Below are 25,339 nucleotides of genomic sequence, written 5' to 3' on the forward strand. Positions count from 1 at the left end.
GCGGTGGCAGCGTGGCTAAGGTGTCCCTTTGGGACCTCCTTTGCCAGCAATAATGGAGTTTTTTCGGCGAGTCGAAGAGAGAGAAAGAGGAGAGAAAATTTGGGCAATAGCTTTCCGGCCACTTTTTTGGCGATCTGACCGTCGGATCAGAAATCTGAGACCACCTATGAACTTAGGACGATGAGATCTTTGAGATAGGGCCGGCCCCGCTCTGATTGGATACAGTTGGAAAAAGGCGATAATCGAACGGTCCAGATCACTTAATGAGATTTTCGAATCTTTTCGATTTCCAAAATTTAAAAATAATTTTATGATAATTATTAACAATTTTTAGGCATAATTTAGGTGCAATCGGATCGAAGATGGCTCATCGGTGTCGGAACCGCATTTTTAGCCAGATCCGGCTGCCTGGCAGTCCGTTTCAGAACGTGGTCGATATTATAGTCAATCCTAACATTTTCAAACGTTCTGGATGCGTTTCAGGTGTCAAAATTGGCATAGATAAACCCGAACTCCAAGTTGCTCATTTCCGGCTAATACCGATTTAGAATAAAATTCATAAAATATTCGTAGATGATCATAAAATTATAATTCCTTCTGCAATAGCCTTATAATATTATTAAGGACAGCAGAGCAAAATTTTAGAGTTTTTAGAGCTTGTCTGAGTGAATTTTTATGAAATGTCAATTATAGGGATTAAAACATAATTTTTCAAGTTTATGACTATTGACTGTGTTGGAGGGCCCAGGAGGGGCTATATGTCTTTGATAAGATCTGATTGTGGAAATTGAGATTTAGAAGTGTTCTTTGAATCTTTTTGCAGGTTGGATAGATCCTAGGTATAGAGGAAACTTTGCCGAATTTTTGGCATAAATTAGGATGTTTTTGCCTGTCTAAATTTATTTTTATTTGAATTGACACTAATAAATTCACAATAAAATTATGTAGGTGATCAGTGTCAACCATCTTCCTTCACCCAACCTCTACCGTCATCTCTAGTGTAACACCCCACAAATTTTAAATTTTATTATTTTATGAGTATTAATGATATTTTAATTTTATTTAAATTTTAAGAAATTATTTGAGATTTTTCGGATTTTAAAAATCGGGTTCGATTTTCCGAAAATATAAATTTAGATGATTTTTAAAAATTAATTTAAAAACCACGTGGCAAAACTAAAAATATATTTGGAGTCTACGAATTTTTCTGAGTTTTCTGGAATTTTTTCAGAATTTTTGGACCTCGTTTTCGGTCCCGAGGCAAAGTAAAAAATTCAAAATTTTGTATCCTGAATCGAACCGGCCGAATCGAACCGAACTAGATCGGACCGGTCGAATCGACCGGCCTTTTCTTTTTCTTCTTTCCCCTTCCCCACGCGCGTCCGACCTCCCTCCCCTTCTCTCTCCTTTTTCTCTCTCCTTCCTCCTCCCCTTGCCGCGCCGCCGCCTCCCCTGCCACCCCACCTCGCCGGCACGCCGCCTCAGCCCTCCCCCACGACCAGCCGCCGCCTGGAACACCGGAAAACGGCTCTAGAAGCGACGCGCAGCGCGCGCGCGACCGTTCGCCTTCCCGGCCAAAATCCGGCCGATCCGGCCACCAATCAGACCGAGTCTTGTGTCTAAACCCATCTACTCGTCGAGAGCTTTCCATAGACACCAAGAACATCGAAATCCATCGAGCGGTTTGTCCAATTTTTGCCCGGGAAGTTTTAGCCCATTTTGACTTTCGGGCTAGATTTCTCGCAAACCGTGAACCCCATTAGAAAACCGAGAGTATCAGAGCGCTCTACTCGTCGAGAGCTTCGCGGGGATATAAATTTCAAAATTTTCCGACACCATTTTTCGGTAGGTCCCACGGAACTTCGCAGTGTTTTTCCGAGCATTAAATGAGCTTAGAAAATTCTGAAAAATTTATGTACTAACTCCCGTGTTGTGGGCTTCGTGTAGGTATTCTCAATTCGAGGAAATTCGACAGTTGACTGGGTCTGTGAATTTCCGGCCAGACAGACCTATTACCGGAAAAGTCTCCGAATTGGACCGAGGTTTTGGCTACCCCCCTATTGTCAGACATCCCGAGCGCGTTCCCTAAATCGGAATCAGCAAAGGTAAACCCGAACTTTGCTTTTTCGTAATTTTCTAGTGCTTAAATAGGATTAAAAATCCATAAAATATTTGTGATAGCTCAGAAAATTATGATTCTTTTTGCAATAGCCTAGTAATATTGCTAAGGACCGCGGGGCAAAGTTTTAGAATTTTTAGAGCTTGTTTGGGTAGTTTTTGCAAAAATGATCAATTATAAGGACTAAATTGAAATTTTACATATTGTGATGGATGACTGATTTGATGGGTCCAGGAGGGGCTGTGTGATGTGATTGAGTTGCGGATATATGGGTTGTGAATATAGAAGTGTGTTTTGAGCCATTTTGCAGGTTGGGTAGGTCCTAGGTATAGGGGAGACTCTGCCGGATTTTCAGCACGACTTAGGACGTACTTGGTTTTTTGTTGATTTGTATTGAGTCATTTGTATTAAATAATTGTAATGTAATTGTCAGGTGAGCCGGGATAGCCTTCTTCCTCCACCCAACCGCCACAGTGACCGTTGTCAAGTCTGTGAGTAAAATATTAATTTTAATTGTAATTTCACTATTAGTATATATTCAAGTATGCCCATGCATCACTTATATGCATATATCTATGTAGATAAACTTTAGGCACGATTTATGTTGCATTCATAACTGTGAAAGTGCCATGTATGTTGTTGTGGTAATTTGGAGCAGTGTGCGTGCGTTGGCGTGCGTGTGATGTGGTGTGGACTATGGATAGGACGGGTAGACACGGCTTGAGATCTTCGCTGAGACCCGGTCCTTCGGGGTAGACACGGCTTGAGTTCTTCGCTGGGACCCCGATTTGGTTATTAAGTGGAAGTCCGAGCTGAGTTCTTCGCTGGCACAGTTGGAATTAAGAGAGCTGTATAGGGGATCAGCTCCCATATATATATGATTGATATTGCTGGGTGCGTGAGTGCTCCAAATTACCTTTTTGATGTTATGATGTGAAATTATTGCTGGTGTTGCATTTCACTCTACAGGGTGCATTAGTTTTAGATAGTTATAGAGATTATGGTTAAAATTGATATTTTACTCTCTGAGTCGAACGCTCACTCCTGTTCAATATTTTTTCAGGCTACAGGAGGATTTTATTTTGGTTAACCTGCTTTTCTCCTTCGCAGGTTGTTTATCAATATTTGTGTAATTTTATTTACTCCTAGAATTTCCGCATGTGTTAGAAGTATTTATTTGATTTTGGTCTGTAATAATATTACCATGTTGGACCTGTAAACGTATAATGATATGCATGTTTGATGGACTGAATGAGGGAGCTGAGCTCCCATATGTTTTTATGATGAAATGAGTATGTGGAGGGTGAGCTGAGCTCCCCAATTGAGTATTTACTGTGTTTACAGGTCGGGTGAGTCAAAAACTCCCCGTTGGTAGGTCCATTTTATGGCCGGACTCTGTCGGGTTGATTTCTTGAAATTGGGCCCAAATGGGCCTTAGAGTTGGGTTAGTAAATAGTTAGGCTTACTACGGGCCTCGGGGGCTTTAGGCTGGCCCAGGTCCTAGTGCCGGTCCGGCCCATAGGTTGGGTCGTGACATCTAGTGTATTGTGAGTAAAATATTATTTTTAATTATAATTTCGATATTATTAAATGTTTAAGCATGCCCATGCATTACTTATAAATATATATCTATATAGCTAAATATTAGGCATGATGTATATTGCATTTTTAAACTGATGAAGTGTTATGAATGTTGTTTGCGGTAATTTGGAGCAGTGTGCGTGTGTTAGTGTGTGTGTGGTGTGTGGTGTGAGACATGGACAGGACAGGTAGACACGGCTTGAGAGACACTCGCTGGAACCCCACATTTGGTTTATTAAGGGAAAGTCCGGCTTGAGAGACACTCGCTGGCAGAGGTTGGATTAAGAGGGTTGTATAGGGGATCAGTTCCCATATATGTATTATTTGACAGTGTTGGGTATGTGAGTGCTCCAAATTGCCTTTTTGCTGATTGTGATATGAATTGTATGAAAAATTTATGAGGATGTTGCATATCACTCTACAGGGTGCATTAGCTTTAGATAGCTATAGAGATTATGATTGAAATTGGTATTTTACTCTCTGAGTCGAACGCTCATTTCTGTTTATCTATTTTTCCAGGCTACAGGAGGATTATTTGTTGTGGTTAACTTGCTCTTCTTCTTCACAGGTTCATTAATAATATTTAATATATTTTGTACAATTGAGTTAAATTTTAGACTCCGCATTTGTTAGAAGCACTTATTTTTATTTTGGGCCTGTATTATAAAAGTTATGTTGAACCTGTAAAATTATTAACTGTATGCATGATGGGATTTGATGAGGGAGCTGAGCTCCCATTTAAGTTATGACATTTGATTATGTGGAAGGTAAGTTGAGCTCCCCAATTTATTATATATTGTGTTTACAGGTCGAGCGAGTCAAAAACTCCCCGTTAAATGGTCCATTTTATGGTCAGACTCTGTCCGATTGAATTCTTGAAATTGGGCTCAAATGGGCCTTAGAGTTTGGTTGAGGAATAGTTAGGCTTACTACGGGTCTCGGGGGCTTTAGGCTGGCCCAGGTCCTAGTGCCGGTCCGGCCCATAGGTTGGGTCATGACATTTATCGCTCAGCATCAATTTGAGGGGGGATGTTAGTATGGTGATAAGCTTATATGAATTACTAGTTTCCATATAGCTGTACATATCTTTGTAAATATGGTATAAATAGCTCTCTATACTTTGGATTATAACTAGTTGTATGAATCTGTGTAATTAAAGAGTAAATAACTTTCCATAATTAGGTTGATATTATAACTGTTTTTTAGGAATATAAATCAAGATGATTTCTATTTAAATGAAAGGACTCTCTATTGAAGAGATATTCAGCAAAAATTGTCACTCACACTACATATACTTCAATTAGAATAAAGGCTTAGTGTTCTCTTATGTCTGGCTAGCAAAAAGAAAAAGCGTAAGTTGAAGTTTGAATGGAATTAATTACAGAATCACCACTCTTTTATTATTATTATTATTATTATTATTATTATTATTATCTAGAAACAACTGAGATTCCAACTACACGTTAAAACAATTAATCCTCAAGGAATCTTGCTCCTGCTTACCTAATAACACACCCATTAATCACATAGCTTACAACTCTGTCAACAAGATATATCAGATCTATGTAAATTTTTATATTTAGGGATTTAAAATATACTTTTTCTTCTAACTTCCGAAAATGAAGATAAGTTATAGAATAGAAGATCATTTGAGAAACTTGACGGGATATAATTTTGTGATTGATAAAAAGAAAGGGGTTGGACAATTCCTCTGAAGATCAAAGATATGTTGGCTGCTCTGCTTTTCAAGTTGACAAGATCTGTTGCTCTTCTTTTATTCTTACCCCACTCATTTGATTTGACCCTTTTTTGTCCGTGTGAATGCATTCAGTATTCATGACAAAAAAAGTGGAATCTTATTCTATCTTTTACGTTGCATTGAAACTTCATTCAGGATTTTGAATAGATGAAATAAAGGTTAAAGCTCAATTTGATTGATATTGAAGGCTCTGATTTTATGTGGTTGCATGGTTACTTTCCTTAGACCCAGACATGGCTCTCACGATCACATCCTAATTTGATATCAGAAAAGAATTAAAAAAAAAAAAAAAAAAAGTTATGGAGGTAAAGTCTGAAAATATATACAAATTTGAGGATCAATTGAGAAACAAGCTTCTATGAGAATCTGTACTTTCCTTTACAGGGCGCTTGCGCATGAAAACTATTTTAGAAGCAGAGACCAAAGCTAGTAACAACATGGCAAACAAGAGAATCAATTTAATAAGAGCCTTACTGGGAAAAACACCAACTTAGAGACAGTGGATTAACAAATAATAACTACACCATATCAGCCTAAATTCCACATTATTAAGCTTCTGTTAAGTGAAACCAACAGGATGTATCAAAAGAACTTTGATATTCACAAGGAAGAGAAAAGGGGTTCTTCAGAAACCCAAGATTAACTCTATTCTACCCTGTCTCTCAAGCTTCAGTCCTTTCGCCTCTTGGGACATGGGGGACAAGGCATTATGTACCAACAAACTGGCATTTTGCTTCATTGTATCGTTCTTGTAAGCTTACACTTGGAAATGAAGATAGTGGCTGTGTAATTTATACTACACAATTTTAAGAGCTCAGCTGACCTCTGCTTCAGCTCAGGATTACAACCACTCTGTATTACAAGCAGCAGCTTCGCTGCCAAACCCGCCTCCACGGCAAGTGCAGCACATTCCTCCGGTGCAAGCTGACAAACTTCCCATAATATGGATAATGCAAGCTGAGTACACCTCTCAGATACTTTCATCAACAACTTTCCCACATTCGGTATTGTGTTGGCACAATCCTTCAAAGCTGACCTTCCTTCTGAAATAGTTGAAAGAACCTCTAGAATATGAAGTGCTAACTCCAAACATTCCTTATTCAATCTGGGCAATAGCTCCAATAATTGAGGAATTGCCCCAATGCTCACAACTGAGTTCCTAATGGATTCATAAGAACAAAGAATTTTTAACAAACCAAGTCCAGCCACTACTCCGTTTGGATGTCTCTTATCTTTTACTAACCTCAACAAACCAACCAAAAGGCTCAAGCTTGACACATTTTCATACTCGAAATCCTTCCCTTCTATCAACAATTCAATCAATCTCGTACAGTTAATCTTGGTCTCGATCGAACCCTCATTTAGCATATCCACCACTAAAGAAATCTTCGAAGGTTGCAACAAATTTGCCCTGGATGTGAAATCAAGACCCAAATTCACCAGAATCCCAATTGCCTCGGACCCTACAGCATGCGTAGTAAAAGGACCCAAAAAGGACATGACTAGGGCAACGCCGCCATTATCTACAGCTGCCTTCCTCGCCGTGGCATGTTCATTGACCATCTGCCTAAGCTCTCTTAGAGCTTGAACTCTAGTTTGACCCTTAAACTTCTTAAGAGTCTCCAAAAGCTCAATTATCCTCCCCTGCACGTCCTTTGATCTCTTCTTCAAAGCCAAATACTTCTGCGAGAACCAGCTATATATGAGCTGCTGCAGAGTTTTGTTTGGCGTTACTGTATCGTCCCAGAGCTCTTGCATTGTAGTGGGACAAGTATAGTGGCCGAGCGAGAGCCATTTGAGGATGTTGGATCTCTCGTAAGTCTGGCCAGTGCAGAGAGTAACTGGGTCTTGCATTGGGTCCAATGAAATTGGACAAATGAACACGGACGGCACTTCCATCGATTCAAGCTCTTCAATCATCTTCTTCAGATCCAATTTCTCGGCGCCCGTAGCGGAAATCAACCCACCAGCACTACTACCTAAAATGCCATCTTTAACGGCGGTTTCCAGATCTAGAACTTGCCCTCCACCACCCACATCCAGCTTCATGTTTCCCAGCATTGTGTGGCTACTTCGCACATACATAGGCATTTTGGAATACCCTTCTGGAAAAAAAAAAACTTACTACTAAGAAGAAGAAGAAGAAGAAGAAGAAGAAGAAGAAGGAGAAAGATATATAATCCAAGAAAGACCCTGAGATTTCAAAAGAGAAAATAAAGAATAATAAGAGGCATCACATCCACGGGACAAGAAAAGTGTTGTGGGAAAGAAAAAGAGAAAAAAAGAAGGCATAAGGTCTCTCTTCTTCATTGACAAACACGAGGAACAATGGCTATCAAAGGGGACAACTTTTCCACATTGTGTGCTTTACTTTGGTTCTTTATCTGAACTCTTTCTTTGGTCAAAAGAGTAACATTCTTCTCCATCGTCATCATCACCATCACCGTCATCATCAAACACATTATGAAGATCCAATCTTCTTCCCTATTACCAATGCTCTCTTCTCTTTAACTCATTAACAGCTTCCTCTTGAAGCTCCAAAAAAGAAATGAATGGAATGATCAACCCCAGACCAAGAAAAAAGCAAAGAATGAAAAGCGACAAAAAGGGATAATCATCACTTGCACATGAACAGTAGGGTCTTCAGCCAATTTTGCCAAAGCAATGCACGGAAGAAAAAGAAAATTATGAAAAAGGGAAAATAGAAAAAGACATGTAAGAATGGGTTAGCTCAGAACCATACCTAGTTATTGGCACACGGAAGGAAGGAGGGTGGAAGAGGAGAAAAAGAAATGCTATCCTCTGCCTGCACAGAGGGTCTTCTTCACTTCTCTTCTTTCGGGACAATGCCCCCAATACAATTTCTTTGAAAATTTCGCTTTAGTGGGCAAATTATTTTCTTTACACATTAAATTTATCAAAAATATATAATATTACATCATTACAATATTATATAAAAAATAATTTATATATTGTGATAGAAAATTAATAATAAATAATTATATTTAATAAATTTTAATAAGTATAATATCATAATCATTAAAAAAATTAAATTATAAAATATTATATTTATTGTAAATATTTTATAAAAAACTTATTAATAATATTAAAGAATGAATTATGATAAATAATAAAAAAAAAGACCACTCTCATTGTCATAATTAATAGAGTTTACTATTTTTTAATAAATAAAAATAAATAAATAAAAACAAAAATATCTAAATTTTTAAATAATAATAATAAAATCATTTTTACATAAAATTTATGTTTGGAAATTCTACAAGTCCCCATCACACTTATGGATTAGGGTGGATCAACTTTTAAAATTACAGAATTGCCATTTTTAGTTGGGGCCCATTTAGGCATGCGCTGCCTCTCAGGCCCAACAGAGGGGGTAAAACAGGAAAGAGAAAACTTCTCATTAAAGTGAAAAAACCCCACGTGTGGACATACGATAAGAGAAAGTGGGATCCACTTTTACTTGGAGTGACCGGCTAGAGCCAGTGATTGAGCTGTTAGCGACCGTGCAGCGCACGTGCAACAACTAACTTTAGCCGCCCTTAGCATCCGGTTATCAGATGAGGGATTGGAAAATGTTAAATAACCAATTATGCATGTCTCAACTTCATTTCGCTTAATTTTCTTTTTTTAAGATTTAGACTTAAAGTTAGAGTTTTCAGATTAAAATTTAGAATTGAGAGTTTAGTGTTTAAAGTTTAAAATTTCAGAACTTAAAAATTTAAGATTTAGGGTTTAAATTTTTAGAATTTAAGTTTAGATGTTAGATTTTTAGGATTTAAGGTTAAATATTTATGGTTTAAAAGTTTAAAATTTAGGTTTTAGAATTTTAAAATTTAAAATATTTGGATTTAGATTTTTAAAATTAATTTAGGTCCTTAGCGTTTAAGCTATTAGAATTTGAAGATTTTAATTTTATATATATATATATATATATATATATATATATATATATATATTGAGAAATTATAAAATAAGAAATGAGGAAAAAAAAAATTCTGATCAAATAGTCAAAAATCAAAAATGGGGAATGCCATGGGTTTAGGAGTGAGGAAATTGAAGTATTTAATTTCAAATCGAATTGAATTGAAAAAATAATTAGAAAAACTAATCAAATTGAAATAAATTATCTCAATCAAATTCAATGGATCTTTTATTCAACCTTTTAGACTCGATTTTTCATTCCCTCAACACTTGTTAACTGAATTTTTTCAATTTTGTTTAACTGAATTTTCTTATTTAAAATCAAACCAAACCAATTAAACTAGTTTTTTTTTTTTTTTTTAAAAATCCAACCAAATTACTTAATGAACTAAAAGAAATTTTTAATTCAATTAAATTTGTTGATTTTTCAATTTAAATCAAAATTTGTTCATCTACATTAAAATCTATCAATAGAGTGATAATTTTAGACATGACATGTGAACACAACATAAATATGACACAAAAATAAAGTATTTGGATTGAGTTTGTTGTATCGTGAGTTGATCCATCAACTTGATTTAACATGTTTGTGACACGCTTTATTATTCATGTCATGTGTCGACCAATGATCTGTTAACTCATTTTGACCTATCAACATACTAAACTCATTTTAACCCATTAATCCATAAATTATATTATTAGAAAATAATAAATTAATAAATATAAATTTAACTATTTATTATATTAGAGCTTTTATTGTAGGTGATTTTTATATGGTTTATTAAAATTTATTTAATTTATCAATTTGCATAACAAGTTAAAAAATTATATTTCTTACAAGTATTTGTTTTTTTTTTATTTTTTTGTTAAACCTTTAATTAGCTAAATATTGAAATATCGCATGTTTGTTCAATGTTATATTATATATTTTTGCATATTATTAAATTTACATATAATTAAAATTAATTTGTAAATTTCATGTAACATATAAATTTATGAAGATTAAAAGTATTGGATCATGTCAAAGAAATTATATTGAGTAGCATAAAATCATATTAAATGATCAAGTCGTGTCAAATCGTGTTAAATGAGTTGATTCATGTCAAATTATATTAAATAGATCGCATCGTGTCAAATTAACTCAACACGATTTAATATTAATCATGTTGTGTTATGTTGTGTAACTTGTATAATAAGAGAGTCGTATTCGTATTCAGATTTTGACATGATTAATTAATTGTTTTGACCCTTAATTGTGTTCGTGTCAACACGAACGCAACCTACAAACTCGAATTACTACACCTACCCATCGGCAAGCACAATTTAATTAAATTGTTATTGTGTTGAGGTATATAAAAGTGTCAATTATGTATTGGAGATGCTATATTTCAATTGGACTATTGGAATGAGAAATATAAATTTTATTGTGATCACAAGCGCATTGTTGTGTGTGTAATGTACATGTTTTGGTTCCTTCGTGGAATACTTTATTTTACACGAGCTTAAGCACATTGTTTTTGGGAAGGAGGCTTCTTATGGAATCTTTGTAGTCAAGGGTATGATGCCCTAAATAATAATGTTGCGAATCGCTACTTATCCTACTTATTTTTTTTAAAGATAAGGCAGATTCATTAATTTTGATTCAATACAAGGCCAAGGCCCAACAAGCCGAATTAAATTAGAAACAAGGCCCATACACAACAAGATACTGTTGGAATAATAACGGAAATTAAAAATGGACTGCATATTTCTAATTTGTAGCAGGCTTCCAATATAATGGAAACTAAATTTGTATATTAAATGTCCCAATGAAATAGAAATAGAATTTAGAAATAGAAAATACTGTTACTATTTTTAGTGCCAAAAAAACTTAAAAACGGATTAGAAATAGAAGTACCAAAAACTTTGCTTTCAAATTTAGAAACAGATTGTAAATGAAATAGAAAAGAACCAAAATCCATTTGTAAAATGGAAACAGATATAGTTTTGTTTCTAATTCGATTCTAAATTTAGAAATTGAAAGTAAAACTTAAAAATTTAGAAATAGATTTAATTTCTATTTTTAATTTGTTTTTAAATTGTGAAAAGAAGCTAAAAAAATTAGAAATGGATTTCAAAATCTATTTATAAATTAGAAAATGATTTAGTTCTATTTTTAAATTGTAGAGATTGAAAAGAAAGATAAGACATTTAGAAATGGATTTTAAATTTGGTTTTTAAATATAACTTTTTTTTTTTAATTTAGAAATAGACTTCTTAATTCGTTTCTAAATTTAGAAACAGACTTTAGAATCTGTTTCTAAATTTTGGATTTTAAATTTATGATAGGAAATATCACACCTTTTTTAAAAATTTAAAAATAGACATAAAAATCCATTTTTATTTCATTTTATAATTGAAAATGGATTTAAAAATCTATTTTCTAATTTGTGAAGGGAAAAATCTCATCATTTTTTAAATTACAAATGGATTTTGCATGTTGTTTTTAAATCGCTTGTAAAAAGACTTTTTTACTTCCTCATTTCACTTATTTTTTCATTTTTTTTTATCTCATTTCATTATTTTTTTTTTATTTCCTTTCTTTTCCTTTCATTCTTCTTTTACTTCCATTTCCTTTCATTTCTTCCTCCTTTTTCTCTTCATTTTATCTTTCATATTATTTTTTTACTTTTTTCCCTTTCATTAATACTTTCTTTTTCATTTCATTCTTTCTTCTATTTTATTTCATTTTCTTTATCATTTTCTTCCTTTTATTTTTCATTTCATTATTCTCTTTTTTTTTTTCATTTTTCTTTAATTTTTCCATTTTCTTTTTTCCATTTTCTTTCATTTTTCCTAATATAGTATACCCTAAAATTCAAACCAATCCGTTAGACCCGACCTGATTTGGTGGAGTTGGGCCCAGCAGTAAAATAGTCCGAAGGCAATCTAATGCTAATTTGAAAATACAAAATGAACATAAGGAGATCGGAAAGGATATTTCGATGATATGGTTCGTATAGAGCTTGAATAAGTTGGAATGACTTTGGAAGTAAGGAAACAAGACAAAAGCCATTAAAGTGAGAGAGATTACCATTGCTAACCTCATAAATAAGGTACATTTCCATAGCGTACGGAGACATATAGGTTGAAACAAATTAAGAGAATCCCAAGAATCACATTGATATGTCTCACATTGATATGTCTCTCCTCATCTTATAAATAAGCTCTTAAGAGAATCCCAAGAATCACATTGATATGTCTCACATTGATATGTCTCTCCTCATCTTATAAATAAGCTCTTAACACTAGCCAGGTAAGTAATTTTTTTTTTCCCAAACTCATTACTCCTTTTCATCACTTTAAGTTACAGTCTTCAAACCACTCTCTTACTTGACCGATGGAGTGGCTGCCCTTAGGCCATCAACCTTACTTTTATCTTTGGTTTCAGGCAACTCAAGATCTACAAGAAGTGTCATTTCCCTTATCTTTTTTCTTTTTTATTTTCATAAATCTTTCTCCATTTTAATTTTTATTAGTAACTTATTATTTAGTAATTTTACTAAAACTAATTTTACTAAAACATAGCCGTGGCAATTTTTTGGATCAGGGTTGGTACTTGGAATGTTGGATCACTTACAGGAAAATTGATGGAGCTTGTGGATACCTTGGAAAGGAGAAGGGTGAATATTGCTTGCATTTAGGAGACTAAATGGGTAGGAGAGAAAAGTAAGGAAGTGGGTAATTCAGGGTACAAACTGTGGTTTACCAGAAAGGAGAGAAATAAGAACGGAGTGGGTATAATCATAGACAGAACATTGAAAGACGCAGTAGTAGCTGTGAAAAGAGCAGGAGATAGAATTATACTAGTAAAGCTAGTACTAGAAGGAGAAACAATAAATATAGTTAGTGCTTATGCCCCACAAATAGGACTAGACAGTGAGAGTAAACAAAGGTTTTGGGAAGATATGGATGATTTAATGCAAAGCATACCGAATGAAGAGAATGTTTTCATTGGTGGAGATTTGAATGGACATGTAGGAAGTGATAGGCAAGGTTATGAGAATGTTCATGGAGGTTTTGGTTTTGGCAGTCGAAATGAGGAGGGAAAAAGCATCCTGGATTTTGCTATGGCATACGACCTAATACTAGCAAATACCTACTTTATAAAAGAGAGTCACATTTAGTGACTTTCAAAAGTGGGCAACATATAAGCCAAATCGACTTCCTCTTAACCTAGAAGTCAAATAGAGCTCTATGCAAGGATTGCAAGGTCATTCCAGGAGAGGCTTTAACAAGTCAACATAGGTTGGTGGTCTTGGATGTCAAGTTTAGGAACAATTCAAGTAAGGTTAGAAGAAATAGTGTAGCTCGAACAAAGTGGTGGGAGTTCAAAGGAGTAAAGAAAGTGAAGTTCAAAAATGAGCTTCTCGAGTCCGAAGTATGGAAGCTAGATATGGAGGCCAATGATATGTGGATACAGATGGCATCAAAGATTAGAGAAGTAGCTAGAAAAGTACTTGGAGAGTCTAAGGACATGGACCACCCTCAAAAGAGAGATGGTGGTGGAATGAGGAAGTACAAAAGGCGTGAAGAGAAAAGGGAATGGTATAAGAAATTAAATAAATTTGATATTAATGAGTCATATGAACAGTACAAGATAGCAAAGAAAGAAGCAAAAAGGCGATTAGTCAAGCAAGAGCAGCCTTTGAAAAGTTATATAAGAAACTTGGAACTAAAGAAAGGGAGAAAGATATTTATAGATTAGCAAGGAGTAGAGAAAGGAAATGTCAAGATCTCAATCAAGTTAGGTGCATTAAGGATAAAGAAGGAAAAGTGTTGGTAAAAGATGAGGACATTAAAGAAAGATGGAGAAATTATTTTAATGATCTCTTTAATAATAGTCAAAATGGTAATAGCGTGAATATAGATTATAGAACAATAGAAAAGAATGTAAATTATACGGAAGGATTCGATCTTTAGAAGTAAAGGAAGCACTTAAGAGAATGAAAGTGGGTAAAGCCTGTGGACCCGATGAAATACCAATTGAAGTGTGGAAGTATTTGGGAGATATGGGAGTGGCATGGTTAACTAAATTATTTAATAAGATTCTAAACTCAAAGAAAATGCCTGATGAATGGAGGAAGAGTATTTTAGTACCTATTTTTAAAAATAAGGGAGACATACAGAGTTGCTCAAACTATAGGGGAATTAAACTCATGAGCCATACTATGAAGTTGTGGGAGAGAGTTGTGGAGCATCGACTACGTCATGATACTTCTATCTCTCTCAATCAATTTGGTTTCATGCCCGGTCGTTCAACTATGGAAGCGATCTTTCTCATTAGAAGCTTGATGGAGAAATATAGAGATGTGAAGAAAGATCTACACATGGTTTTTATTGATTTGGAGAAGGCTTATGATAGTGTTCCAAGAGAGGTCTTATGGAATGTGTTAGAACAAAAGAGGGTATCTATTAGATATATACAAGTATTGAAAGATATGTATGAAGGAGCAACTACTATTGTGCGCACAGTGGGAGGGGACACAAGTGATTTTCTGATCTCAATTGGATTACACCAAGGATCAGCCATAAGCCCTTACCTTTTTACATTAGTTTTAGATGAACTGACAAAACATATACAAGAGAGTATTCCTTGGTGCATGATGTTTGCGGATGATATTGTTCTGATAGATGAGACACGAGAAGGAGTCAATAGGAAGCTAGAACTTTGGAGAAGTACTCTAGAGTCAAAGGGTTTTAAGTTAAGTAGAACGAAGACAGAATACATGCATTGCAAATTCAGTGAAGGCCAACCGCGGTGATAGGGAAGGAGTTAGTTTGAATGGAGTGGTCTTGTCCCAAAGTAATCACTTTAAATATCTAGGCTCGATCCTTCAAGTAGATGGGGATGTGAGGAGGATGTTAGTCATAGGATTAAAGCCGGATGGTTGAAGTGGAGACGTGCCACGGAGTTTTATGTGATCGTAAGATTCCCAATAAATTAAAAGGAAAATTTTACCGCATGACCATACGATGGCTATGTTATATGGTAGTGAGTGTTGGGCACTGAAAGAGTCGTATGCATCTAAGATAAGAGTTGCAGAGATGAGAATATTAAGGTGGATGAGTGGCCATACTAGACTAGATAAAGTCCGTAATGAGAGTATTAGAGAAAAGGTAGGAGTGGTGCCAATTGAAGATAAGTTGAGAGAAGGGAGATTGAGGTGGTTTGGTCATGTGAAGCGTAGACATACGGAGGCTCCAGTTAGACAAGTAGAGCACATTAGGTTAGAGGATAGAAAGAAAAAAAGGAGTAGACCTAAATTAACTTGGAGGAGAGTAGTACAACATGACTTAGAAGCATTAAACATTTCTGAGGATTTAACCCAAAATCGTTCAGAGTGGAAAAAGCGAATCCATATAGCCGACCCCAAATTTTTAGGATAAAGGCTTAGTTGAGTTGAGTTGAGTTGTATAGCCGTGGCAATTTTTTGCTTAATGTATTTTTATTAGTAATTTTTAAATATTTTTTGTTATAACACATTAGTGATTATTTTTCATTTGTATTTTTAAATTTTATTAGTAATTTTGTTTTTAATATTTATTTTTTTATAATATTAGTAAATTATTTATATTTTTTAGTGGCAATTTATTACTTTATTCAAAATTTACTTTTTAAAATGATTTCCAAATAAATAATTTAAACTATTTTTCATTTTTTGCCTTTATTAATTACAAACGAAAAAAAAAATCCATTTCTAAACCTTTTTTTTATAATTTTTTCTTATTAGAAATGGATTAGAAATGAAATTCCATTTCTAAGTAAAAACGGATTAGAAGTGGATAACAATCCATTTCTAATTCAAAACAGTTTGATCTCTTTCTTTCAATTAGAAATGGAACAATTTAGAAACATAATTAGAAATGAAATAAATTTATTTCTGTTTCTAATTAAATTAGAAACAAATAATATTTCATTTCTAATTTAGAAATAGATAGAATTTTTCATTTTTATAATTATTAGCAATGAGCTAATTAAAAATGGATTTTATTGCATTTCTAAACCAAATTAGAAATAGAAATCTTCAATTTAGAAACGAAAAATTCCATTTCTAAATTAATTTTCATTATAGTGATAGGCCTAATAGCAGCTACACTACCTAAAGCATTACAAGCCCATGAACCTGAAAGGAACCCTAATTTGAACAGAGGTTGTAACTGAGGTTACCAGTAGCACAACTCCATACTATCACCACAGTCATAGTGGTAGGTGGACATTAAGAGATCAAGGTTAGCACCTTCATAACCTCAACAAGAAGAAGTTGAAACTGAAGCGTAAGAATGAGCTAGGTAGAAGGTGGAAAGACATAACCCAACCAACCACCTAAACCCATGTAAAGTAGCTCCAATGCGTTGCTCTATAACTCAAGGCAAAAAAATCATGAAGGAGGATGCAGAGCCTATATACCTCTCAATCTCTTATAGTCGGAGGGTGGATAACTCTTGACACCCTCGAGATGTCCCCTTCCCATTTCACAACAATTGAAACACCTTCCTTCAGAGTTAGAGAAAGCTCACACACATATCAAAACATGCAACCTAAAATAGACCCAATTAGAACTTCAAAAAACCTTTCCAATAATCACACAGGATCTGCAGCAAAAAAGTCAAAAGACTTGATTTATTTACGACCTATCCCAAATAAGGAGGGAGAAATCCACTTTCGGAAGCCCCTTTGCCCATAAGGGGCTTGGGAAACTGTGAATCCGGCAAAAAAAAAAAAGTTTTAACCTTAGAGCAGAAATGGAAAAAAGAGAGAACTCTCCCTCTAAAAGTTAGATACTTATCTTGACGGTTTTAGGTCCTCTAAATAAAGTTTATAATATATGCTATGAAGATTGCTTATGTAGCAAGACTACTTATTTGAATGGTTAGTCTTTTTTTAAGGGTGCAATAAATAAAATATTTATTAATAAAATGAAAATTTAAAAATATAAAATGAAAAGCATCATTTTAATTTATAATATTATATATCATTTGATAATTTAATTTATATTTTTAATAAATGATAAATACACCCATTTCTCCTATAATAAAAATTAAAATGATTAAATGAATAAATTAAAAATATTTTCTCATATTTTATATGTAACACCCCTATATGCATAGCTATGTATATTTCACTGTTCCGGTGACCGGTGTCGGTCTAGACAATTAAGAGGATTAGAGCTATGATTAAGACACTTAGAAAAGTCCTTAATGAAAATAAATAGTAATTATCAGATAGTTAAGTCTAAGTAAGAAATACAAAGCATAAAAAGTTAAATGAACCGAGGGTCACAGCGATAGGTGACTTTCCCGGGAAGTGACTGCAAGGTCAGCCCCAACCCTAATTTTGAACGAGAAATTAAGACACCGCGGTTCTAAGGACTATTGCGAACCTAGTGGAAAAGAGAAATCACAGAAAAGAACTGATAAATAGGTCAAATAATTAGGTCAGGGCTCTAGAAGAAACGCCGAATTATTTGCAAACCAATCAAATCGGCGATGGGCAATTTGGTTAATTCACCCTTAGAGTTGATTCCTGACCTAACTATCCAATAAAATAGGAGAAATGAAAATTTCAGAATAGAGAATTAAATTAAAGAAATAAGGAAAAATAAAGGAAAAAGAAAAAGAAAATAAAATGAAATCAATGACATCATATTGTGACCTCACCCATGACATCATAAATAAAAATTATTTAATTATAATTTGACTAAGTCAAAACTAAGACATAAAAACATGAAATTGAAAAATTTTTTTTCATTTTCTTCAACCTCATGGACAGCACCATCTCCATTCTCTCTCTCTTGTTTTTTTTGTCCTCCATTAAAGCTTGATTTCAAGCTTCTCAAACCCCCAAATTAGCCATAAAATCCCCCAAATTTTTAAATAAACCTTGCTCTTACAACTTGAGAAGGAGAATTGAAGAAGAAATTTTGAAGAAAAGAGAAAGGATTTGAAGATTTGAAAAGTGCTAAGTGAGGTTAGTATTTATTTTTCAATTTCTCTTTATCTTATGATTTAAATATTTGAGTGAAGTTAGAATTTGATGAAAAATTGAAATTAAATAACGAGAAAATGGACCATATGGAATTCGGCCAGCCTTGTGAACTTGAGGAAACGGTGTGTTTCATGTTAATTAATCATGCAATTAAGTTCAATTGAGTATGTATGTGTGACTACCACACTTTGATTGCATGAATTGAGTAATTTAGAAAATTAGGGTTCTTGAGTTCTTGAAGTTGGAGGAAAATTGAAGGAAATGGTCAATTGATGAAAATGATCTTAATGGAGGCTAGAAATGGTCAATTAGGACCATTTGTGATGTGTTTAAATTGGTAGAAACAAAATACAATTCGGATTGGAGTGGGGTCCTAATCTGGCAGTTTGACCTAGGTCCCTTTCAGGGACCAAAACTGAAATTTTATCAACCCAATTGGTGTGAGGCCAATTGGTAATGAAAATAGACACATAATGACACATTTTTTATGTAGAAACCATGCCCAGAAAATTGCATTAACATAGTGAACAATTAGGTCAAACCCTGCACTGCCACTGTACAAAAATGACCAAATAAATAGTATTTGTTCATTTGGCCATAACTTGGGCTAGACAGGTCCAAATGACCTGATTTTTGTGGCATTGGAAAGGGATGACATAGCACTACAACTTTTATGAAGAACACCAACCCAAATTCTGCCCATAACCAAGTGAAATTGCCAGCCAAATTTAGTTGTCAAAAACTGTCAGAACCAATAAAGTGCCCAGAAATTTTGGGTAACACCAATCCGGCCAGCCTTAGGAAAATGGCCATAACTTGGGCTACAAAACTCCAAATGGAGTGATTCAAAAAGGGAATTAAAGATAAGACAATAAGGAACAACTTTGATGAAGGACACTTAGCCAAATTTCCATAGAAACTAGACCAATGGAACAGTGCAATACAAGGCACCAAAACTGAAAAATTGAATTTTCTCTTAGGAGACTTAAAAATTGAAATAGCAACTAAAACCAACAAATTGGGCATCCAAAATATGGTATGTGGGTGTAATTGGAATCTACATACCTGTTAAGCATAAGAAAGTCAACATTTTGATTTGAATAGTGTCATGAATAGTAACCCCGAAATGCAAACTTCAAGGAACATTATTTTAAGCATATTAGGGCAAGAATTCACTAGACATGAATTTAATTATTAGAATTATTATGAGTTGTGATACCGAAACACTGTAAATTGCATATTTCAGCTAAAAAAGACCTGAAAAAGGATAGGACAAACTGAGTCTAGGGCTAGAGGCGACTCACATTAGATTTGTGCACAAAAGTTTTTAAATTATAGTTTTCACAATGAAAATTGATTTGTTATCATTGTGAATGCGTTTTGTTCATTATGAATTTCGAGAATGTTGTGTTGCCTATTTTACAATAAAAATTTAGAATGATAATTATTTATTGATTTGTATGAAATATTTAAACAATATGGTTTTGAATTTGGTTTTAGCCTTGGGAATTTTATTTGAGAATTTGTGTGTTGCCTACTTTAGAAATGGAGATTTGAAATAAAGTTTGTTTGATTGCTGTATCAATTATAATTGAACATTATAGTTTTAAATTATTTTTTATTCACACTTGGCATGGCAGTCCCTTACTATGTTCCTCCTCCACTTGTGGGGTTGAGATTGATATTTGATTATTTTCCTCCCTCTCTGGCTTGCCAGTTTGAGGTAAGTTTGGATGAGTACTCATTAGCTAGCTAACCACCTCCCTCATTGATTTCGATTAGTGGAGTGAGTTTGCCTTGTCGTGGTGTACAACACGGCATGTTTGAAAATTGTGTCATGGCCTAAGTTGTGTTATTGATTGATAACATTGTGTTTATTAAATTGTTTGATCAAATTTGTGTTATATTGAGTTTTGAAAATTATGAAATATTTAAATTGTGATTTGTCATAAATGTGATTTGAAAATTGTGAAATGTGATTGTGTAATGTTTAAATTATGATTTGGTAATGAATAGTTTATGTTCAGCTTTTTAAATTTTATTGTGCACCACTGAGTAAAATTTACTCAGCGATAGCTTAATTTTGCTATCACAGATTAGGAAAAGGGCATAACAGTAGAGTGAGCTGCTACAGTAATAGGGGAGCACATTTTGAAGAATTTTGTATGGGTATTTATTTATACCCTTGTAAATTTAACTTGATGTAAATAATCTTTTGTTCATATGTAACTAAGTAGTTAGATGAGCGGTTGTACATTAAAGTTTGTAATAATATTATTTTGATTTTCCTTTTGTAAATTAAGACTTGTGCATGTAAATTTAATTTAATGCAATGCTTATGAATTTATAGAATTATTTTGAAAAAAATTTTGAGTTATAAATTTTGAATTGAAATTTGGTTGAATTGTATTGATTTGAGAATATATTGGCGGTTGGGGTTAAGAAATGAAATTATTGGGAGTGTTTTCACAGGTTTTGAAGAACTGGTTTTTCCTAATTATAGACGGCACTATTCTGAAATTTTTATAAAATTTGTGAAAACTTTAAGTTGATTAAAATTTGATATGTGATTTAACTTCAAATAAAAGTTTTTAATTCCTACCAAAAGTGCTCGCTACCTTCAAAAGAAGTAAAATTATTTTGAAATCCCTTGTAGTGTATTTAATGGATTATCAGTAGGCGAAGTTCGGTAATTCATTAAGTATACTACGGGATCATATTATGCCTTACAGAGGGGTAAGGTGTGACATGTTTTAGTAGTATCAGAGCATGGTTTTGAAATGAATTTTGACTATGCATGTGAATATTTCCTTTGATAAGTACAACTGCTCAAGTGTCCTAAATTGATACATATGACATATTTACATCATGAATATGAACTAATGGAAGTCAACCTCCTTGTATTTATTATCAGGGAGTAGAAAATTTCTAGAATCAAAATGGAAGAAAGAGATCATTCCGTAGAACAGTCTGTTGAGGCTGAGGCGCAAAGGGAAGCCCCAGCACTCCAGAATGTGAGTGGGTCAACTATTCCAGCTCCTCCTCAAGCACCGCAGTTTTCTACTCAGTTTACACAGCAGATGGTTGCGCTATTTCAACAAATGGCGAGAAACTTGCCAACACAAGCTCAGATGCAAGCCCCAGCAGCACAAAAACAGCCCCCAGCTGGGCAATATAAAAAATTAATGAAATTTGGGGCTACCGAGTTCAAGGGCACAGTAGATCCACTAGAAGTAGAATGGTGATTAGAGAGAATGGAACGGGTTTTCAGAAAACTGTAATGTGCTAAAAAATTAAAATTTGAATATTCAGTTTCACTTCTGCAAGGGGATGCATATGAATGGTGGAAGACCATCCCCCATAGCCTGGTTGAGCCACCAGTCCTCACTTGGGCAGACTTCCTGAGAGAGTTCAGGCAGAAATGGGTCCCTGACACCTATGTAGATATAAAACTGCAAGAGTTTTTAAGTTTAAAGCAAGGGGACAGAACTATAGCAGAGTATGAGTGAGATTTTTCTCGACTAAGCCATTATACCGGAAGCTTAGTCACCACCCCCAGAGACCAGTGCAAGAGGTTTGAGGCTGGGTTGAGGCCTACTTTGAGAATGCAAGTGGTGGGGTTCCGACACCAGAATTTTTCTGAATTGATTTCACAAGCTTTGGAACTTGAAAGGATTGAGTTGGAAGGGTCAGTTAAAAAGAACACACAAGAGAAAGAGAAAGCAGAAAAAGCTACTGGTCAAGCTATAGAAAGTAGTTCAGGGAAGAGGAAACATTTTGGAGGATCTAGCTCAAATCGGGTAGAGGTAGATCTTCTGGACAGAAACCACCCCAATCCGGTCAGTAAACTCAGCAGACACCCAGAAATACGCTGTCGGATCGACTTTGTGAAACTTGTGGTAAACCACATAGTGAGGTATGTTATAGAGCCATAGGAGCATGTTTTAATTGTGGAGGGACTGGTCATTTTGCTAAGGATTGTATAAGTCCACGCCATTCTAGATCATTTACTACGTCAAAAGGATCAGCCCAAGTTTCTACTCCGAAGAGTTCACCATCAGTTAGTAGAGGCAGAGGCAGAGGTAGGGGTAGTACACCTGGAAGTCAGAATACTATGAATCAGCCAGAACAAGGTAATGCTCCAGCTAGAGTATATACTATGTGGCAGAGGGAAGAGGATGAGACTTCTGACATTGTTGCTGGTACTTTCTCAATTTTTAACTAAGATATATATGTATTGTTTGACCCAAGGTCTGCACACTTTTATGTTAGTACCAGCATTACTTGCCTTCTTACTATCCCTTGTATAAAAATCAATTTTGATATGTTAGTGACTAGTCTTTTTAGAATTAGTTTTGAAAGAGTTTGTTAGTGAAAGATATCTCCTAGAATAAGATAAATTATTGAATATCGATAGATAAAAGAGTTATGGAAGTAAAAATTTGAACAGTTGGTTCAGATGTAACAAAGAAATGTTACGAAAATTAGCAAGATTGTTAACTAGAATGGTCAAAGGATCCATGATTAGATAAATAATTCTAATATGACCACAATGGTCATACAATAAGGAAACATGAATTGAAATATTAGACAGAATGATAGTAAGAGAATATTAGTGTTATACAAACAAATTAAACATTGTATTAGATTGTTAAAAGTCTTACATAAACTTAAAGGAAAGAAGATTATACGATTATGTAGAAAGGAGAAAAACTAAGTTCTCACTCCATAGGACCACACAAGGTCCTAGAAAGAGTGGATTCATTAGCACACAGAATTAAACGTTATATTAGATTATTAAAAGTCTTACACAAACTTAAAGGAAAGAAGATTATACGATTATGTAGAAAGGAGAAAAACTAAGTTCTCACTCCATAGGACCACACAAGGTCCTAGAAAGAGTGGATTCGTTAGCACACAGAATTGCTTACCTCTAAAAAGTGAAATGAATTTAAATTCAACATATGATGGGGAAACTCATAAAGATCTTAGCACATGAGGTGAAGCAGTTGAGAAATAAATGTATACATTTAGTTAAGGTGTTATGAACCATTATCCAGATTATGAAGCCACATGAAAATATATGAAAGACATGAGAAAATAAACGTATAACTATTTTAGGATGGATATTGGGAAAAATTTTTGTGGACGAAATTTCTTTTAAAGGGGGGAGAATTGTAACACCCCTATATGCATAGCTATGTATATTTCACTATTCCGGTGATCGATGTCGGGTCCGGACAATTAAGAGGATTAGAACTATGTTTAAGACACCTAGAAAAGCCCTGAATGAAAATAAATAGTAATTATCAGATAGTTAAGTCTAAGTAAGAAATACAAAGCATAAAAAGTTAAATGAGCCGAGGGTCACAGTGATAGGTGACCTTTCCGGGAAGTGATTACGAGGTCAGTCCTAACCTTAATTTTGAATGGGAAATTGTGACATTGCGATCCTAAGGACTATTGCGAACCTAGTGAAAAAGAAAAAACCACAAAAAAGAACTGATAAGTAGGTCAAATAATTAGGTCAGGGCTTCGAAAGAAATGCCGAATTACTTGCAAACCGGATCAAACCGACGAGGGATAATTTTGTCAATTCACCCCTAGAGGTGACTCCTGACCTAACTGTCCAATAAAATAGGAGAAATGAAAATTTCAGAATAGAGAATTAAATTAAAGAAACAAGGAAAAATAAAGGAAAAAGAAAAAGAAAAGAAAATGAAATTAATGACATCATGTTGTGACCTCACCCATGACATCATAAATAAAAATTATTTAATTATAATTTGACTAAGTCAAAAATAAGACATAAAAACATGAAATTGAAAAATAATTTTTCATTTCCTTCAACCTCATGGACGACACCATCTCCATTCTCTCTCTCTTGTTTTTTTTGTCCTCCATTAAAGCTTGATTTCAAGCTTTTCAAACCCCCAAATTAGCCATAAAATCCCCCAAATTTTTAAATAAACCATGCTCTTACAACTTGAAAAGGAGAATTGAAGAAGAAATTTTGAAGAAAAGAGAAAGGATTTGAAGATTTGAAAAGTGCCAAGTGAGGTTAGTATTTATTCTTTAATTTCTCTTTATCTTATGATTTAAATAATTGAGTGAAGTTGGAATTTGATGAAAAATTGAAATTAAATGACAAGAAAATGGACCATATGGAATTCGGCAAGCCTTTTGAACTTGAGAAAATGGTGTGTTTCATGTTAATTAATTATGCAATTAAGTTCAATTGAGTATGTATGTGTGAATACCACACTTTGATTGCATGAATTGAGTAATTTAGAAAATTAGGGTTCTTGAGTTCTTGAAGTTGGAGTAAAAATTGGAGGAAATGGTCAATTGATGCAAATGATCTTAATGGAGATTAGAAATGGTCAATTAGGACCATTTGTGATGTGTTTGAATTGGTAGAAACAAAATACAATTCGGATTGGAGTGGGGTCCTAATCTAGCAGTTTGACCTAGGTCCCTTTCAGGGACCAAAACTGAAATTTTACCAACCCAATTAGTGTGAGTTTGCCTTGTCGTGGTGGGGTGAGTTTGCCTTGTTGTGGTGTACAACACAGCATGTTTGGAAATTTTGTGTCATGACCTAAGTTGTGTTATTGATTGGCAATACTGTGTTTATTAAATTGTTTGATCAAATTTGTGTTATATTGAGCTTTGAAAATTGTAAAATATTTAAATTGTGATTTGTTATAAATGTGATTTGAAAATTGTGAAATGTGATTGTGTAATGTTTAAATTATGATTTGGCAATGAATGATTTATGTTAAGCTTTTTAAATTTTATTGTGCACCACTGAGTAAAATTTACTCAGCGATAACTTAATTTTGCTGTTGTAGATAGGGAAAAGGGCATATCAGCAGAGTGAGCTGCTACAGTAATAGGGGAGCATAGT

The 25,339-nt window shown here is 34.2% G+C and overlaps 1 protein-coding gene across 2 annotated transcripts; it reads right to left on the minus strand.

Moving 5' to 3' along the window:
- Positions 1–5,897: 5,897 nt before the first annotated feature.
- Positions 5,898–8,336, minus strand: LOC110661204 (U-box domain-containing protein 30-like). 2 transcript variants are annotated; one of them, XM_021819778.2, is made up of 2 exons: positions 8,203–8,336; positions 5,898–8,100 (listed from the first exon to the last, which is right to left on the minus strand). In XM_021819778.2, exon 2 carries the CDS (start codon positions 7,548–7,550, stop codon positions 6,195–6,197), a length of 1,356 nt encoding a protein of 451 aa, XP_021675470.2. In that variant the 5' UTR covers positions 7,551–8,100; positions 8,203–8,336; the 3' UTR covers positions 5,898–6,194. The 2 variants fall into 2 exon arrangements, with proteins under 2 accessions (XP_021675470.2, XP_057990291.1); XM_058134308.1 differs by having other exon boundaries at positions 5,898–7,564; positions 8,203–8,221.
- Between the last annotated feature and the right edge of the window lie 17,003 nt (positions 8,337–25,339).

Source organism: Hevea brasiliensis, chromosome 2 (assembly GCF_030052815.1).
Source record: "Hevea brasiliensis isolate MT/VB/25A 57/8 chromosome 2, ASM3005281v1, whole genome shotgun sequence".
Lineage (NCBI taxonomy): Eukaryota > Viridiplantae > Streptophyta > Magnoliopsida > Malpighiales > Euphorbiaceae > Hevea > Hevea brasiliensis.

Coding starts and splice junctions, on each gene's coding strand:
- LOC110661204 (XM_021819778.2), bottom strand. CDS start 7,550: ATGCCTATGTATGTGCGAAGTAGCCACACAATGCTGGGAAACATGAAG.